General features: G+C 44.0%; 1 protein-coding gene across 1 annotated transcript in view; it reads right to left on the reverse strand.

Moving 5' to 3' along the window:
* The window catches only part of LOC126204429 (vacuolar protein sorting-associated protein 33A), a 112,080-nt gene that overhangs the window by 79,881 nt on the left and 13,055 nt on the right, over nt 1-19,144 (reverse strand). The window contains exons 3-5 of the mRNA XM_049938819.1: nt 10,182-10,266; nt 9,995-10,099; nt 7,102-7,414 (exon numbers count right to left, since the gene is read on the reverse strand). Coding sequence (XP_049794776.1) covers nt 7,102-7,414; nt 9,995-10,099; nt 10,182-10,266 — 503 coding nt within the window. The remainder of the gene's footprint in view (nt 1-7,101; nt 7,415-9,994; nt 10,100-10,181; nt 10,267-19,144) is intronic.

Genomic DNA, 19,144 nt, shown 5'->3' on the forward strand with positions numbered 1-19,144 from the left:
GGTGAAGGGCATTGAAGTCCCCAACCAGCAAATAGGGGGGCAGAAGCTGACCAAGAAGATGAAGGATATCAGCTCGTGCCATTGGTGTGGATGATGGAATGTAGACAGTACAAAGAGAGAAGATGTATCCTGAAAGGGAAAGACGGACAGCGACAGCTTGGAAGGAAGTGTTTAAGGGGGTTGGGTGATAATGGAGAGTATCATGGAGAAGAATCATGAGTCCTCCATGTGCTGGAGTGCCTTCAACAGGGGGGAGATCAAATTAAACTGACTGAAAATGGGGGAAAGCAAAGCAGTCGTGGGGACGCAGCTTTGTTTCCTGAAGACAGAAGATGACCGGCGAGTAGGATCGTAAGAGGATCGACAATTCATCCCGATTGGCTCAAATGCCGCAGATATTCCAATGGATAATGGACATAGGGTTGACAGAAAATGGAAGAATGTGACCAAAGTTGCCCTCAACTCAACGACTGCTCAGAGCTTGCGACTGACAGCATGCAACGGCATTCAGCCGATGGCAGAAGATCCTGATCCATAGGTTGTTCGGGAGCAGCTCCTGCCACCAGTGATTGGCCGGTTGATCGGCCACCAGCAGTGCGCCTCGGCAACACAGAAGAAGGCCGAGGGCGGTTACCGCCAGGCGGTGCTGTAGAGGAGACACGCCGTGGCGGAGAAGGAGAGGAACTGGGTTTCTTATTAGCCTTTTTGGAAACAGAACGTTGAGGTGAAGGAGGAACCAATGGTTGAGAAGTTGGGGTACGTAAAAAATCTTCACGAGTAGGCTCTTTTTTGGAAGTCTGGGTGTCTGATTTTTGGGCCGAGATTTAGCAGAACCCGATGAAGGGTGAGCCATAGAGTGAGCAGGTGAGAGTGGGGAGGTTGAACGGGCGATCTTTGCGCTGGCCGATCTGACGACCGTGGCACTAAAGGTGAGATCACAATTCTGCATGGCTGCCTCCTTTGTTGGCCGAGGAGAGGCAAGTACAGTGCTGTATTTACCTGTGTGAGGCACAGTGGGCTTTCGACTGGCGAATAACTTTCAAGCAGCAAAGGTCGACACCTTTTCCTTCACTCTGATTTCCTGAATGAGCCGTTCGTCTTTAAAAATGGGGCCATCTCTAGAGGAAGCAGCATGGTCACCCATACAGTTGATGCAACGAGGGGATGGAGGTGGACAAGCACCCTCATGGGCATCCTTGCCACACGTAACGCATTTGGCCGGATTGGAACAGGACTGGCTGGTATGATTGAACCGCTGACACTGATAGCAACGTGTAGGGTTTGGGATGTAAGGGTGAACGGAAATTATCTCATAGCCCGCTTTTATGTTCGATGGGAGTTGAACTCTGTCAAAAAAGTGCGGTGCGCTTCCACCCGGACAGGGAAGTGTGTAGCAGTGAAGTACACAGCAATTTTTGTGCCTGGAGGGCACTGACTGTTTCTAACAACAAGGTGCCATTTCGTAATCTGGAACAAGACTTTACAGGACCTGCAATTGTGTTGACACCTTTCTGAATAATGAAAGGGTTGACTGTGGAGAAGTCGTAACCTTCGTCAGACCAAGAAACAACAAGGAACTGTGACAACGTTGGAAGAACTGTCTGTAGCTGAGACTCATTGAACTTATGCTTGTGAGCAGACATAGTAGATGATGAGGAAACCATTGCGGAAGTATCCCCCATGATTACCGGCGTCTCCGATGGTGCGCTCCTCCCTTGTGGGGGCTCTCTCTGAGGGCACTCCCGCCTTAGGTGATTGTTCACACCTCAGGTCACACCTCCCAAGAAATGGACGGAGGGACCAATTGGCACTTTCGGAAGGTATCAGCTCGGGTAATCACCCCTCCCTGGGCCTGGCAGTTGCCAGGGGGTACGTACGTGTCCTACCTGCCTACCCGGGGCAGGGAATTACGCGTTACCCCGTCACCGGCTACGCATGGGAATGCATGGGTCGGTCAACAGACACGCACAGGGAGGAAAAAAGAGAAAGACACTGTTTTACAGTTTCGAGCGTCCGTCTCTGGATGTAGGCACAAAAAATACTCCCAGAGGGGGAGAAAGGGAAGGAAAGAGGTGGAGGTGGGAGGGGGGGGAGGGGGGGAAGATGGGGATGGGTAAGGATGCGGAAAAGGAAGGTATGCAGCCCGGAAAGGAAGGAGGGCCACATTAGTTCGGGGTCCCGTGCTCACTACACATGTATCCACAAAAGAGTTGTGGACCCCCTGGGGGAACGGAATGGCCTTGGTGTCATGGTGGTGGCCCCAGACCCCAAAGTGTGTGTGCCTCCAAATTCAAACCTATTTATATGGCTCTGGTGTGCATTTGTAGGATCAAAACCTGGAACCCAGTCACGTGGCCCATAACAAGAGCATTTCCCTGGTGTGGTGACACAGCCCAACTGCTACAGCTATTACCACTGTGTGGTGCAGTTTTGCACTGTGGTTAGGCCAACTCACATGTCGCCACAGCTGTGGTTACCAGCCCACGACTTTATAGTGCTTTCTTAACACTAAAAACTGGGTAGTGATACTACAGTCCCAGCTCAGAGATCAAAATAGGGGGCCACTTTATCTCTGGAATATTTTACTCAAAAGGATGCCATCATCATTAAGCCATAAAGTACAGCTGCAGTCCTTCGGGTAAGACAGCAGATGTAGCTTGCATAGCAGGGGCATGTTGGCTGATGTCACGAGGCCAGATCAGTTAATCTTCCAGACTGTTGCGACTGCCACTACTGGAAAGGCTGCTGCCCCTGTTCAGAAACCAAGTGGTAGCCTGGCCTCTCCACATGTAAACCTCCATTGTGGTTGTACGGGTATCTGTATCACCAATGCACTCAAGCCACTCCACCTCGGCGAGGTCCATGGTTCATGGGGGAGGCATTTTCATGAACTTTGTTATCACGTCAAGAAGAATGAAGTTACGTAATTAGTATCTGTTTGTTTGCAAGTACAGGGTCTGCAGCAATCTTACACACTGAAATCCCTGCATCACAGTACAGCAGCACACTGCTAGAGGAGCCAAAGCAAAATGGTACACCACACTGCAAAAATGGTGTACTGTGCAGTAATTCATTTTCGGTAGCAATGGAAATGTTGCAGCTATGTCGCGGCAACCGACATGAGTCCTTTAGCCAACCATACCAATGTGACATAGTTTAAACATTCCTGCTGCTGCTGCTGCTGCTGCTGCTAATACTGGAAACTAATCATCACATGATAGTCCACTTTATCAAAGGGCTGTGCTTTATTATTTGGCTCATCTAACAGTGTACTACAGTACTGTGGCGCAAGGATTTTAATGTTTGGTTGGTTGGTATGGGGTATAAAGGGCCCAAACTACAAGGTCATCAGTCCCTTCCTTTTTCCTGATGCAAGCAAGGCTCAAGGTACAAAAACACCCAAAGTATGTTTGAGAAAGTAAAAAGGGGAATAAGAATTGGAAACCACACCTAGAAAGAGAGAGAATGGAACGGACAAAAATAGGGAAAACATACACCACAAGGAAAAGTAGAAAAAGGTATTAAAATCATAGATCAGATGGTCTGGGGTGGCTGATCACAAAAATAAAAGAGGATGAATCAGGCACTCTTCAACACATTAAAATGTCCACCCCAAAAAGCCAAGGCGAGATGAACACATGTAGAGGAAAGACGACCACCAAGACAAACAAATGCAAAGAAAGGGCGACAGAGTTAAAATGGAGGGAGGGTGGCAGACTCCGAGAGAAGGCTAAATGCCCAGCCTTAGATGGTATGATAAAAAAAAACCTCACGAATAAAACGTAAAACAAAATCTGCTGTTGAGGCATTGTAGCCCAACACCAAACATAGGGTGTTAGGAAGGTTTAAAGTCCGCCACATGGGGCTAAATGTGGGCAGTCCAGCAAGATGTGGACGACAGTCATACGTGAGCCACAGTGACACCGAGGTGGGTCCCCGCAACGGAGGAGGTGACAATCTGTTAGCCACGTATATGGCCAATGCAGAGCCGCCAGAGAACCACAGAGACCCTGCAAGACGCCCGTATGGAGGACTTCCACACATGCGTAGTGTTCTTAATGGCATGCAGTTTGTTGCGCAGATTATTCCATTCCGTCTCCCAAAGCTGAAAAACCTTGTGGCATAATAATGATCGCAGGTCAATTACAGGGATGCCGATCTCCAGAAGCGGTTTCTGTGTAGCATGTTTGGCCAGCCTGTCGGCAAGTTCATTTCCTGGGATTCTGACGTGGCCTGGGGTCCACACAAACACCTCGGAATGACTGGACTGTTCCAGGGCGTAGCACTGGTCGATAGCTCAAGGAGTCAGTACAGAGAAGAAATGACTCACCAGGGCATGAGCGGATGTGCTCAAGAGCACTAGATAATAGCCACCAGCTCTGCAGTAAAAACACTGCAGCCATCTGGCAAGGAGTGCTGTTCTATATGGCCTCCATGAACATACATGAAGCCAGTGTGACCATCAGCCATCGAGCAGCTGGTGTAAACCACTTCATGACGCCAGTACATATCAAGAACTGAGAGGAGGTGACAGTGGAGTGCCGCAGGGTTAAGTGACTCCTTAGGGCCACGTGAAAGGTGGAGGCGAAGCTTTGGTCAGGTATGCAGCTCTTCACACCATGGAGGTGCACATGAATGGACCTCGAGTAAAGATAGGTGGTAAAGGCATGGACTCCACATCAGCCCTGACCTGGTCCGCCGAAACAGGAAATGAACCACTGTGGGTGGGAAAAGGAGACGGTAATTCGGATGCTCAGGAGAACTACGAATGCGTGCAACATAACACGTGAGCAGTTGTGCATGCCTAACATTCAATGGAGGGACTCCGGCCTCCACCAGGACGCTGGTCACCAGACTCATCCTAAAAGCTCCTGTTGCCAGTCAAACGCCACAGTGGTGCAGTGTGTCGAGTTAACGCAACGCTGAGGGCGCCGCTGAACCATAAAACAGAGTCCCATAGTCAAGGCGGGATTGAACAAGGGCTCTGTAAAGCTGGAGCAGCGTAGAGTGATCTGCACCCCAGTTGATGATGTTCAGGCAGCCGACAGCATTGAGGTGCTGCCAGCACTTCCACTTCAGCTGACCAATATGAGGAAGCCACATCAATTGGGCATCGAAAACCAGTCCTAAGAATTGATATGTCTCTACTACAGTGAGTGGATTGTTGTTAAGCTAAAGTTCTGGTTCCAGATGAACGGTATAGCACTGACAGAAGTGCATGACACATGACTTCGGGGCTGAAAATTGGGAGCCGTGGGCTGGAGCCCATGACTGCACCTTGCAGATGGATCCCTGGAGGTGCCACTCAGCAACACCAGCATTGGAGGATCAGTATGAAACGCAGAAGTCGTCTGCATATAAAGAAGGTGAGACGGACAGCCCTACAGTGGATTTCAATGGATGCAATGACTGTAGATACATACATTAAATATTACATAACTTAATTATTTTTTAGGTAACCAACCTGGACAATGTAAGCATGCAGATGCACAAGGGTATGTTTGTGTATCCTGCTAGCTCTGAAGAAGTATTTGTCGGAAATCTCAATTTTCTCAGTCTTGTTAATGTTCCTGTTGATGAATCAACACCTCAACTATAGGATGACTTGTTACCTTTATTCCTTTCAACATTCATATTCCACTAAGGACTTTCTATTGGATATAATAATTGCTATCTCATAACTTGATATCCTCCCAACAAAGACATTCACAATGCATGAAGAAAGATATCCTTACCGACCATACAACAGTAGTGTCACCAAGAGATAATTGGATTATATTTCAATTGCAACATTCACAACTGTAACTAAGAAGTGTTTGAGGAAGGTGCTTTATTACGTTTGCTGACTGTTATCAAGGGACACTTCATTTTATACAAAATAAGAAAGTGAGATTAATCATAGAGACACATTGTTTTGAGCATTAACTTTGCTATGATTTATGAGCATGCAAACCACTCTCTTTAGGGTTCATAACCACACCCTGCTAAATAAATATCCCATTCCCCTTTTTTTAAATCACATGGGTGTATTATAATACAGAACTCTGAATTTTTCTAAACTAGTTTAGAATTGATATTGAGTCACTCAGATCACAAACATTTATTTTGTAGTGCATGAAAAAAATATGACCTGGGAATGTGATTTCCCTCCAGTTGATTCAGTCGTCATTTACATAGTGTATACAAGAGGTGGTAATGGCCATGTGACAAATTGCAAGTGTGGGTTTTATAGATAAACCAGCAAACCCCCAATTTTTTAAAATAATATAATGCCCAAGTATAAAACAGCTTCAAATGTTAGATTACTTTAAAAATGAGTTAAACATATGATATTAAGTATGTAAGCAAGAAAAGGTTTGGAAATGGTTTGAAATTATGCTTAAAATTTGTTGGAGTCACTAGTTGCTCTTATGAGACACTGAACGAATACAGTCCGGGTAATTTGGGCTCAATTTTCAGCAAAGCCCAAGTTTTTATCTGAATGTTTATGACAATGAAGTAATTTTGCGGGTACATTCAGTGATATATGTAGATACTGTCTGCAAAATATGTTGTGAATACAGTTAGAATTGGGCAGGGGTTCAGCAACAGTAAGTTTTGTAAACTATATATAAAAGTTTATTGGAAGTCACTAAGTGATCCCATTCTCAATTACAGGATTAGTAAAGTTTGTGTTTTGTGTGCAATCAGTTATGCTGCCTCAAGACAAACACAGTCCCCAACTGTAGTAATTGTCTTATTATGTTAAACTTTTCACACAAGAGTATACCTTTAAATGAGTAGATTGTGACAGCATTTTGAAGTTTTAAATTCAGTCAATATCTACATGATATATTGAAAAATAAATTTCTGTTGCCCCTGGAAGCCATCAGCGAGACAGCCTACAATGAATACCTAGTTTCAAGATAGTTGTCTAGTAATACAGACCATTTTACAGTCAAATGCAACAATGATGTCCTTCAAAAAATATTCAGCATTACATTTCAAATTAAGCCTGCACTACAGTCTTTGTAGTCTCAATTTATAATTGTGGCGTATTTATTCATTTACTAATGCTTCAATGCATACAATGTGAAATAAGAAAAATATCCTGTTACTTACAATTGGTTATCCCAAATATCTCATCAATCAATCCCTCATACGTAAGTTGTGTCGCAAGTGGAGAAAGCAGATCTATTGAACGGTCGATGAGCAGCAAATGATCAATCTGTGAAGATGCATGTTGCTGTTGCCGCCTCAGTCGTGAAGCAGATGGCATCTGTTCTCGACGTAACCTTAGAAGAGTGTCCCACACCTGGCAAGCTGCTGTACCCTTGGCTGAAACACGTGGTATAGGGCCAAAGAGTTGCTGCAGTGTCATCAGTGCCCTCGCACAACGGTACAGTACTGTAGGGTCATGTTCAACTTGGTACTCCTAGAAATAAAAATAAGCAGTACAAACAGTTAAAAATAATTGAAGGTGACCATCATGTTTATAGCTCTACATCTATATTATGACAAGGAGATTGCAGCATGGTATATACAAATTTTTTCCTTGGGACTGATTGTATAACCAACCAACGAATGTCACATTTAATCAGAAGAATGTAGAAAGTTGTACTCAGTAACTCAACCAACATTAGAAGGGTAGATTCTTCTGATGGGAGAAATCACTTATTTGGTTCCACAAGGCTCTATCTTAAAGTCCACTAGCATTTCTCATAACTGTAAATGACCTTCCATCTAGTACACAACAAGAAAAATTGTTCTATTATTTTAATGATGGCTGTAATTTTCAGCAACCACAATACTATTTTTTCAAGACAAAATTCAGTTCACAGTTGCAAATAAATTTTTGTAATGCATAATAAAAATTTATTTGCAACTGATGACTGAATTTTATCTTGGAAAAAGAATTAGTTTTTTTGCTGATGGTCCTACCTATTGTAATCAATCCAAATCCTAGCATTGTAATCAATCCAAACATACATACAGCAACAGAAGAGATGGTAAATAATGTTCTTAAAACTTACTGAGTGGTTTTCTGTGAATGGTATCATTCCCAATTCCAAAAAGACAGAACATATTCAGTTTCGCACATCTAGAGATACTACAGTAATGACTAAGTCTAACATATGGTGACAAAGTAATAACCAATGCGGAAACTCCAAAAAATTTAGGTGTCTTCATTGATGAGAATTTAAACTGGTAAAAACACATTTTGGAACTCCTAAAACAACTTCACCCACCTTTGCAGTGCGAATCATTGCAAATCCTGGAGAGAGACTAATCGGTAAGTTGGTTTATTTACTTATGTTCATTCAATAATGTCTATGGAATAATATTCTGCAGTAATTCATCTTTAAGAAAGAAAGTCTTCATTGCTCAGAAATGTGGTCTCAGAATAAGTGGTGCTCACCCAAATTCATCTTGCAGACATCTATTTGGGGACTCAGACATGCTGACTACTGCTTCACAGCATATTTATACCCTCATGGAATTTGTTGTAAAGAATCCACTGCATTTCAAAAATAACAATATGTACATAACTAAAACACCAGAAGAAGAAATGGCATTCATTGCTCCACATGAAGGTTGTGGCATAAAGACTCTGTGGATATGGTGTGGAACATTACGTGTACAATGGTCTGACTACTACTGACAGAACTGCGGAGAGTAGGATTGCAGTGGAATTGTGATTAGTGGCATTGTTGCAGGCTGCCATCTTGAATAGGGAATGAAATTTGATTAATTGTGATAAAATTTCATCTCATACAAGACGACAATGTATCCTGAAATGTAGGTATGAAGATCATTTATGAAAAAATACAATTTCATGATTGGAAAAGGAATGTTCAATTCTTTGGTTATTTTAACTTCTCACTTGCCTGTGGCTCAGAACAATATTTGGTGTGTCGTAACTTGTAGGTAACTTTGTATCCTGGGAAATGATTAGAGCCTGCACCACGGTCATTTATGCTCTTTTTTGAGAGATTGAATTTTAGACTTTATCGAAATTGATACACAATTTGCAACTGATTCCCATGCTGCAGAGTGAGTACATCATAGCACTTGCCACAGTGATCACTGTAGAACGTAACTACTAATACCAGTATTGCTGGCCCCTGTTTAGATCACAACCAAGGCAGATTCTTCCTACATGTCGGTCAGGGGCCTGAAGATGGTGTAGTATAATGCTGAAACTGGTTACCAAACAAAATACGGTTGGAAATTTGACACCTGAAAGGTGTTTAATTTGATATAATATTTTTAAATATGGTCCTACAGAGGAATGCTGAAGATTAGATGGGTAGATAACGTAATTAATGAGGTGGTACTGAATAGAATTGGAGGGAAGAGAAATTTGTGGTACAACCTGAATAAAAGAAGGGATCAGTTGGTAGGACACATTCTGAGGCATCAGGGGATTTAGTACTGGAGGGAAGTGGAAGGGGGGGGGGGAGGGTAAAACAGTGGAGAAAGACTGAGAGATGAATACAGTAAACAAATTCAGAGCAATGTATGTTGAAGTGGTTGCTCTGAAATGAAGAGGCTTGCACAGGATCGAGTAGCATGGAGAGCTGCACCAAACCAGTCTTTGGACTGAACACCACAATATCTGCAGTTGGTGCTCAATGTTGCACTGGACTGTTTTAATAGATTTTGGCTAACTGAGCTGAAGAAAAGCACAAGCGGCAATCAGTCACCCTCCCTTTGTGTAGTATATGCTCAGTTATGAGGGGGATAAATGGCAAGCTATTCTAACTTAGACTGGCTTAATCTTGAATAAATGCTTTAGCTCTGGACAGTGTCTTGGCCCAGTCGATCTGCAGACAATGAGATTATAAACATGCAGGTGTATGTGTTTTTTCTTTTTTTCCTGTTACCTCTGAAAAAGGATTTGTCGTAAAGCTCAGCAACATTCAGTCTTGTTTACATCCTTTAGTAAATTTCTTTAAAATAAAGTGATAAGTAATGTATCCCAGGACAGTGAAAATTTGAGCACTAATTTCACCTTGAATGCAGACTCCAACTCCATAGACATCAAATCATTGTCAAAAGGGAAGAGGTCGCATGGAAATTCTTCAATCCAAGTGAAATTGCCAAAAACACCACGATTCTGCAAGTACAAGACTACATATAAGAGACCGTAATTGTTATTAAAAAAAAAAATGTAGGTATAGATGTTTCACACAACTTACTTTTAACCATTTCTCACATAGTAAGCTTTTCTGAGGAACAAAAAACAAGTGGAATTCCTTCCTGTCGCCACCGCTATGTTCTTCACTGGAAATTAATGAAGAGGCCAGTATTAGTAGCTCATTCTTCCAAGGATCATTTTATAATGATATAGCATTTGTTAGTTTAACGCAATTGAAAACAATAAGCCATTTATGCAGACACAAGAATACATATACATGTGTTCAATGAGGAGATAGCAATTGGTTAGCAGCTGCCTTGCTGAAGAAATCATATTGCGGTCTCAGAAGTAACATATCCAGTAGCTTTACAATAAAAATTCAGATCAAATGCTTATGTGCATAATGTGCTTTTAGTCCTTACAGGATATTTTGTTCTTTTTTCTCATGAGTCAACAAAGTTTCTTCTTCCAAAACAAAACATGGACTATACTTTGTAAAGTCACAGTGTTCACACTCAGTAGTCGCTTCTTTAAGAGCTACATAGTATTTACTTTCACAATCCAGTAGCTTTATTCTTAAATAGATTGTACTGCTAATACTACAGGCCACTTTGAGGTTCACTGTGATAACTTGAGCATAATGCAAGATACAAAACTCAGAATGAAGTCCATATGGTATTAGATTATGGACAATGGGAAAGGAATGAAAGAGGAAGCCATCTGATAGCATTTTGCACAGAGTATCATTTAATCACTGCTAACACTTTCTTTAAAAATCATGAAAGGAAGTTGTATATGAGAAAGAGATCTGCAGACACTGAAAGGTTTCAGATTTATTATTTGATTATAAGACAGAGATTTTGGAACTAGATTTTAAACTGTAAGATATTTCCAGCAGCTGATGTGGATTCTGGCCATAATTTATTGAGTATGAATTGTAGAATAAAATTGAAGAATTTCCAAAAAGGTATGAAATTAAGCAGATGCCAGCTGGATAAGTTGAAAGAAGCACAGGTTGTTGAGTATTTCAAAGGGGGCATTAGATTGATTGATTGATTGGTTGGTTGGCTGGTTGGTTGGTTGGTTTTGGGGAGGGGACCAAACAGTAAGGTCACCAGCCCCATCAGATTAGGGAAGGAAATTGGCCTTGCCCTTTCACAGGAAATATCCCTGCATTTGCCTGAAGTGATTTAAGGAGATCACAGAACTCCCTAATCAGGGTGGCCGGATGCAGGTTTTAACGCTTGTCCTCCCAAGTGCACCAACTCACTCCGTGGACCATTAGGCAATGACTGACTGAAACGGGGAAAAGGAATAAAGTAGAAGATAAATGGGTAGCTTTGAATTGGTTTGCAGAAAGGACTGGGGTCATATGCGCCCAAGTCAAAACTATAGAAAACGAAGACAGAGAGGAGTTAAAAAATGACTATACATCAGTCCCAACTGACATAATACAAGACAGCTTGAAACAAGCAGGTCTAAAAAAGACAACATACAGAAACAGAGAACAATAGACAGGAATGGGGGAAAGAAATACAGTAGAAGAAGAATGGGTAGCTTTGAGGGATGAAATAGTGAAGGCGGCAGAGGATCAAATAGGTAAAAAGACGAGGGCTAGTAGAAACCCTTGGGTAACAGAAGAAATATTGAATTTAATTGATGAAAGGAGAAAATATAAAAATGCAGTAAATGAAGCAGGCAAAAAGGAATACAAACATCTCAAAAATGATACTGACAGGAAGTGCAAAATGGCTAAGCAGGGATGGCTAGAGGACAAATGGAAGGATGTAGAGAATTATCTCACTAGGGGTAAGATAGATACTGCCTACAGGAAAATTAAATAGACCTTTGGAGAAAGGAGAACCACTTGCATGAATATCAAGAGCCCAGATGGAAACCCAGTTCTAAGCAAAGAAGGGAAAGCAGAAAGGTGGAAGGAGTATATAGAGGGCCTATACAAGGGCGATGTACTTGAGGAAAATATTATGGAAATGGAAGTGGATGTAGATGAAGATGAAATGGGAGATATGATATTGCGTGATGAGTTTGACAGAGCACTGAAAGACCTGAGTCGAAACAAGGCCCACGGAGTAGACAACATTCCATTAGAACTACTGACAACCTTGGGAGAGCCAGTCCTGACAAAACTCTACCATCTGGTGAGCAAGATGTATGAGACAGGTAAAATACCCTCAGACTTCAAGAAGAATATAATAATCCCAATCCCAAAGAAAGCAGGTGTTGACAGATGTGAAAATTACCGAACTATCAGTTTAATAAGACACAGCTGCAAAATACTAATGCGAATTCTTTACAGACGAATGGAAAAACTGATAGAAGCCGACCTCAGAGAAGATCAGTTTGGATTCCGTAGAAATGTTGGAACACGTGAGGCAATACTGACCCTACGACTTATCTTAGAAGAAAGATTAAGGAAAGGCAAACCTACGTTTCTAGCATTTGTAGACTTAGAGAAAGCTTTTGACGATGTTGACTGGAATACTCTCTTTCAAATTCTGAAGGTGGCAGGGGTAAAATACAGAGAGCGAAAGGCTATTTACAATTTGTACAGAAAGCAGATGGCAGTTATAAGAGTTGAGGGGTATGAAAGGGAAGCAGCGGTCGGGAAGGGAGTGAGACAGGGTTGTAGCCTGTCCCCGATGTTATTCAATCTGTATATTGAGCAAGCAATAAAGGAAACAAAAGAAAAGTTCGGAGTAGGTATTAAAATCCATGGAGAAGAAATAAAAACTTTGAGGTTCGCCGATGACATTGTAATTCTGTCAGAGACAGCAAAGGACTTGGAAGAGCAGTTGAACGGAATGGACAGTGTCTTGAAAGGAGGATATAAGATGAACATCAACAAAAGCAAAACGAGGATAATGGAATGTAGTCGAATTAAGTCGGGTGATGCTGAGGGAATTAGATTAGGAAATGAGACACTTAAAGTAGTAAAGGAGTTTTGCTATTTGGGGAGCAAAATAACTGATGATGGTCGAAGTAGAGAGGATATAAAATGTACACTGGCAATGGCTAGGAAAGCATTTCTTAAGAAGAGAAATTTGTTAACATTGAGTATTGATTTAAGTGTCAGGAAGTCGTTTCTCAAAGTATTTCTATGGAGTGTAGCCATGTATTGAATTGAAACGTGGACGATAAATAGCTTAGACAAGAAGAGAAAAGAAGCTTTCGAAATGTGGTGCTACAGAAGAATGCTGAAGATTAGATGGGTTGATCACATAACTAATGAGGAGGTATTGAATAGAATTGGGGAGAAGAGGAGCTTGTGGCACAACTTGACTAGAAGAAATTTAGTATTGGAGGGCAGCGTGGAGGGTAAAAATCGTAGAAGGAGACAAAGAGATGAATACACTAAACAGATTCAGACGGATGTAGGTTGCAGTAGGTACTGGGAGATGAAGAGGCTTGCACGGGATAGAGTAGCATGGAGAGCTGCATCAAACCAGTCTCAGGACTGAAGACCACAACAACAACAACAACAGAAACGGAGGTCCAAAATTAAAAATTAAATGGCCTTTGCCAAATTGCTTTGGAGGATAAAAAACAAGACGCAGTAGACAGCCCACGCGTCATTTGCTAAAATTGCCGAACACTCTGACAGCAAACCCAAAGAGGTCCGTAAAAGGTTAAAAAATGAACATTCCATCACGAAGTGGCGGACAGTTAAAACTTGAGTACAATGTGTACAAAGTGGTAGGGTAGCGCCACTTATCAAATGACGATAACTAAAAAGGCAGTGCCCAATAGGCAGCCAAAATAAAATAATCTCCTCCCAGCAGGAGGGCCGAGAGGAGGTTGACCAAGCCTATGGGAGAGGCTTAATAAGCCGGAGCTTATTCCCGTGAAGGGAGGACCACTGGCAATGCTAAAGGGACACCACCTCCGGACAGACGGCAACACAGAGATCATCGGAGGGAATATAGGTACTCACAGGCTGAGGTACAAGGACTACAGTTTTGGCAGCAGCGTCCGCAGCCTAATTTCCTGGCAGACTGACATGACCAGGAACCCACAGAAACATCACACTGTCTCCACCAAATGTGAGCAGTTGACAGTTTTCCTGGACTCGCTGCACTGAGGGATGGGTGGTGTTCAGCGCACAAAGACTTTTCAGGGCACTGAGTGAGTGAGCAGAGGACACAATTGAAAAGGTTGTGTTGCCGGATGTACTCTGTGGCCTGACAAAAGGTGAAGAGCTTGGCTGTAAATATTGAGGAATGTGCCGGAAGATGATATCGAAAGACATTGGTGCCAATGATGAAGGCACACCCGACGCCACAGTCAGTCCTAAAGCCATCAGTGTATACGAAGGTACTAACGCGCGTTCCATGTGCATGTCGTGAAACTGAAGGTGATAGAACAAGGCTGGAGTAGTGTCCTTAGGAAGCGAATGAAGGCGAAGGTTAACATGGGCCACTTCACGAAGCCAAGGTGGTGAAGGGAGCAGTAAGTCCCAGGTTCGAGTCCCGGTCGAGGTACACATTTTTCAACTGTCTCCATGGATATTTATCAATGCCTGTAAGCAGCTAAAGATCTGGATTTCATTATAATTTCATCCACCGGGAAAGGTGCAGGTAGTGTGAAGTTAGGGTAACAGAGAAGAAGGATGAGCCCCATATTGACAATCAAAGCAATCATCTAAGAAAGAGGCATAGGATGGGTAGCCACACATGGCAGACAAACAGCATGCATACCAGCTGAGGAGAAAGTCACGCCGGTAGGACAGGGGTAGTTCATCAGCTTCAGCATACAGACTCGCAACTGGGCTGGTGCAAAAGACGCCCATGGTCAAACGGATGTTACAATGGAGGATAGTGTTGAGACGGCGTAAGAGGGATGGATGGGAGTGCAGACACATAAAGAAAGCACCCACAGTCAAGTTTCGAACGGACAAGGGACCAGTACAAACTGAGGAGGGTGGTCTGATTGGCACCCCAGGAAGTACCATTGAGGACATGTAGGACATTGAGGAACTGTGTACAGTGGACTACCAGCTAAAATACAAGGGAGGACCAAAAGAGTTTCCTATCGAGCAAGAGCGTCAGGAATTTCGTAGTTGCAAAGAACTGAAGGACAACAGGCCCAAGATGTAAAGATGGTGGGAGAAACCACTTGCATCACGAGAAATTCATACAGATAGTTTTGTCAGTGGAAAAGTGAAAGCCACTGTCAATGCTCCAGGAGTGAAGACAATCAAGACACCACTGAAGATGCCGTTCAATGAGACAGGTCCATGGAGAACTGCAATAGATGGCAAAATCATCAACAAAAAGGCAGGAGATTCCTGGTGGGAGACAGGCCATTGTACGGTTAATGGCAATAGCAAAGAGGATGACACTCAGGATGGAACTCTAAGGCACACCATTTTCATGGATAAAGGTGTCTGACAAGGCAGAAGCCACACGCATCTTGAAAACTCAATCTTGCAAAATGCCTTAATGATAATGTGGTGTCACCGCCAGACACCACACTTGCTAGGTGGTAGCTTAAATCGGCCGCAGTCCATTAGTACATATCGGACCCGCGTGTCGCCACTGTCAGGATCGCAGACCGAGCGCCACCACAAGGCAGGTCTCGAGAGACGTACGAGCACTCGCCTCAGTTGTACGACGACATTTGCTAGCGACTACACTGACGAAGCCTTTCTCTCATTTGCCGAGAGACAGTTAGAATAGCCTTCAGCTAAGTCCATGGCTACGACCTAGCAAGGCGCCATTTGTACCATTGCATGTATCTCAAGATAGTCTCACTTGTATCATCAAGAATGCTGTATACCAAAGGACGATATAAAAGTTAAGTGTTCTAGTAGCTACGTTCTTTTCTTTATCACACTCATTACGAATCCTGTTCCAGACTTCGCGCCAGTCGGCGTGTGTGTACGTGTGCCCTTTCGGCTACCCGTCACTGTGGACTGGCTGCCTTGTCAGTCCACTACAGATAACAGGACAGGTGGCCAAGGAAGACCCAAGCGTAAAGAGTATGGAGGATACCAGTTCTCCAGCAGGTGTCGTAGGCCTTCGCCAAATCGAAAAACACGGCCACAGTCTGGGATTTCTGCACAAAACCATTCATGACATGGGTGGACAAGGTAACGAGATGGTCAACTGCAGAACACCGTGCTCGAAATCCACAATGTGCATTTGTTAGTAAATGTCAAGACTTGAGCTGCCACAGCAGCCGGGCATTACTAATATGTTCCATCACCTTGCAAACGCAGCTCGTAATAGAGATGGGGCGGTAGCTAGAAGGAAGGTTTTTGTCCTTACCGGGTATTATGATGGCTTCACGCCAGCGTCCAGGAAATGTGCCCTCTGCCCAGATGCAGTTGTACATGTTAAGCAGAAAGTGCTTGCCCAAAAGAGAAAGGTGCTGCAACGTCTGAATGTGGATGGCATGCAGCACTGAGGCGGAGGATTGGGATGAACTGAGAGCATAGTAGAGTTCCCTCATAGTTAAGGCGGCAATGTAGCACTCACGATTCGGAGAAGAGAAGGGTATCGCCCGAGCCTCCTCCACTCATTTCCGATGGAGGACGGCAGGGTGATAGTGCCATGAGCTTGGAACTTCCGCAAAATGGTGGCCCAAGGTGTTGGAGATAGCAATAGGGTCCATGATAACATCGTCTGCTATTGTGAGGCCGGAAACGGGGGAATGGATCTTGCTACCAGAGAGCTGTCAGAGGTTAGTCCACGTGACAGAGGAATGTGTGGAACTGCTAAAAGGACTAGTGAATGAAATCCAGCTTGTTTGCTATCCCAAAGAACGCAATGACACTTTGCACACATCTGTTTATAATGAATGCAGTTTGCCATTGTAGGATGACAGTTAAAAACACGGAGAGCACGTCTCCATGGCCGAATTGCATCGCAGCATGCCTCAGTCCATCAAGGGACTGGGACACGACGTGGTAAAGAAGTGCGAGGAACGGAACGTTCTGCAACCGTAAGGATGACATTGGTGAGATAGTCCACTAGGTCATCAGAACTGGGGAAATCCTGTTCTTCGAAGGTTGCAAGGGAGGAGAAATCTGTTAGTCAGCCTTAGTAAGCTGCACACGGATGGGGTAGGAGTCAGCAAATGGAGAGCACATGAAAAATGGTCATTCAAGTAGGTGTCAAAAGAACAGACCACTCAAGACAGGCAAGCTGGGCAGTGCAAAAGGATAGGTCCAAATGGGAATAGGTGTGCAAGGAGTCAGAAAGGAAAGTGGGTGCTCTAGTGTTAAGGCAGAAGAGGTTAAGTTGGTTAACAAAGTCAGCCAAGGGGTCACCTCTCTGACAGGTTCTCGGAGCACCCGAAAGAGGATGATGTGCACTAAAGCCAATGAATAGCAACAATGGGGGAATGATGGAGGGACATAAATAGTATAGAGGAAAAAAGTCAGGTGGGGAAGGAAAAGGCGAACTGCCACAGCTTGAAGACGGGTAGTCAGGGAGATGGGTTGACTATGGATGTCATCCCGTATGAGCAGCATGACGCTCCCATGAGAAGGAACGCTGACCTCAGGGGGAAGGTCAAAACGAATCGGTAAGAAATGTGAAAGCTCAAAGCGGCCATGAGAGCACAATTTCGTTTCCTGAAGGCAGAGTACATGGGGATGCTACAATGCTAAAAGCAGCCGTAAATCCTCTTTGCAGGATCGAAGGCTGCGAACATTCCATTGGAAGACAGTAATGAGGAGGAAGAGATGTAGAGGTGTCAACTCTGCAGCTGCCGAGTGACAGCCAGTGTAGAGTCATTACCGTATGGCACAGAAGCAGGAGGATCCTGCTCCATGGGGTCAACAGAAGCATCGGCTTGCTTGTGTGGTCAGTCCATTGAGTCCAAAGCTGAAAAACGGTTGGTGGTGCACACCGGTGAGACAAAGGCCGGCTGAACTAAGGTACCACATGGTGACACCATCGAACAGGATCTTTGGTGGACTCCTTCGAGCCTTTCCAGTTAGAGGAAGACACTAGTGTTGCTTGGCTGGAGGGATGGAGGAAGTCTTCACGGAGTACTCCTTCTGTCCCTTACTGCTACTGGTTGAGTAGCTGGTGGCTTCGCCCCTTGAGGCGAGAGTTTGATAATTTGTTGCACAGCAGGACAGGGGGATGGAAATGCTACCTTGACACTGGGCGATTTTGCAACCTCAGAGCTGAATTTGAGGTCGCATGTCTGTGTGGCCACATCCTTCATGGAGTGAGGGGTAACAAGAACAAAACTATAGGTGACAGACGGGAGAACATAGAGTTTGCGACTAGCCAGTGACTTACGAGCTACTAGGTAAGGCACTTTTTCCTTTACCTGAATCTCTTGGACAGCCCACTCATCAAGACACGTGGGAAAACTCCGAGAGGAGGTGGCATGGCCACTATTGCAGTTGATACACTGGGGAAGAGGAGGTGGACAATGGCCCTCGTGTGCATCCCTACCACAGGTAACACATTTGGCTGGGTGCCGACAAGATGTTCTAGTGAGGTTGAAATGATGGTAGGAACGCATCAGATTCAGAATGTACGACCAGACCATGATAATTTCATAGCCTGCTTTGATCTTGGACAGCAGCACCACTCTATCACAGGTGAGGAAAAGAGTGATGACACCCTGATCAGAGAAGTAAGATTGGAAGTCGTCCTCAATTCCACTGTCGAGCAGGCTGGTGTAAATTACACCCAGAAAAAATGCAAAGTTCTATGTGCCTCAACACGAACAGGGTAGCCGTGGAGAAGCGAGGCAGCAAGCAGCTGTCATGTTTGAGAATAAGAAGCAGTCTCCAAAAGCAAAGTGCCATTCTGTAAACAAAAACAGGATTTCACGGGGCCAGCAATTGCATCAACATCTTTCTAAATAATAAATGGATTTACCATGCCGAAGGACTGACTGTCTTCAGTATGTGAGACCAGGAGGAACCGTGGTGCAGCGAGAAGGGTCTTCGAATCATTAGCCTCATTATGTTTACGTTTCATAGACACTGATTGGGAAGATGATTGACTCATTGCGAGAAAATCCCTTATGATTGCA

Source organism: Schistocerca nitens, chromosome 9 (genome assembly GCF_023898315.1).
Source record: "Schistocerca nitens isolate TAMUIC-IGC-003100 chromosome 9, iqSchNite1.1, whole genome shotgun sequence".
Lineage (NCBI taxonomy): Eukaryota > Metazoa > Arthropoda > Insecta > Orthoptera > Acrididae > Schistocerca > Schistocerca nitens.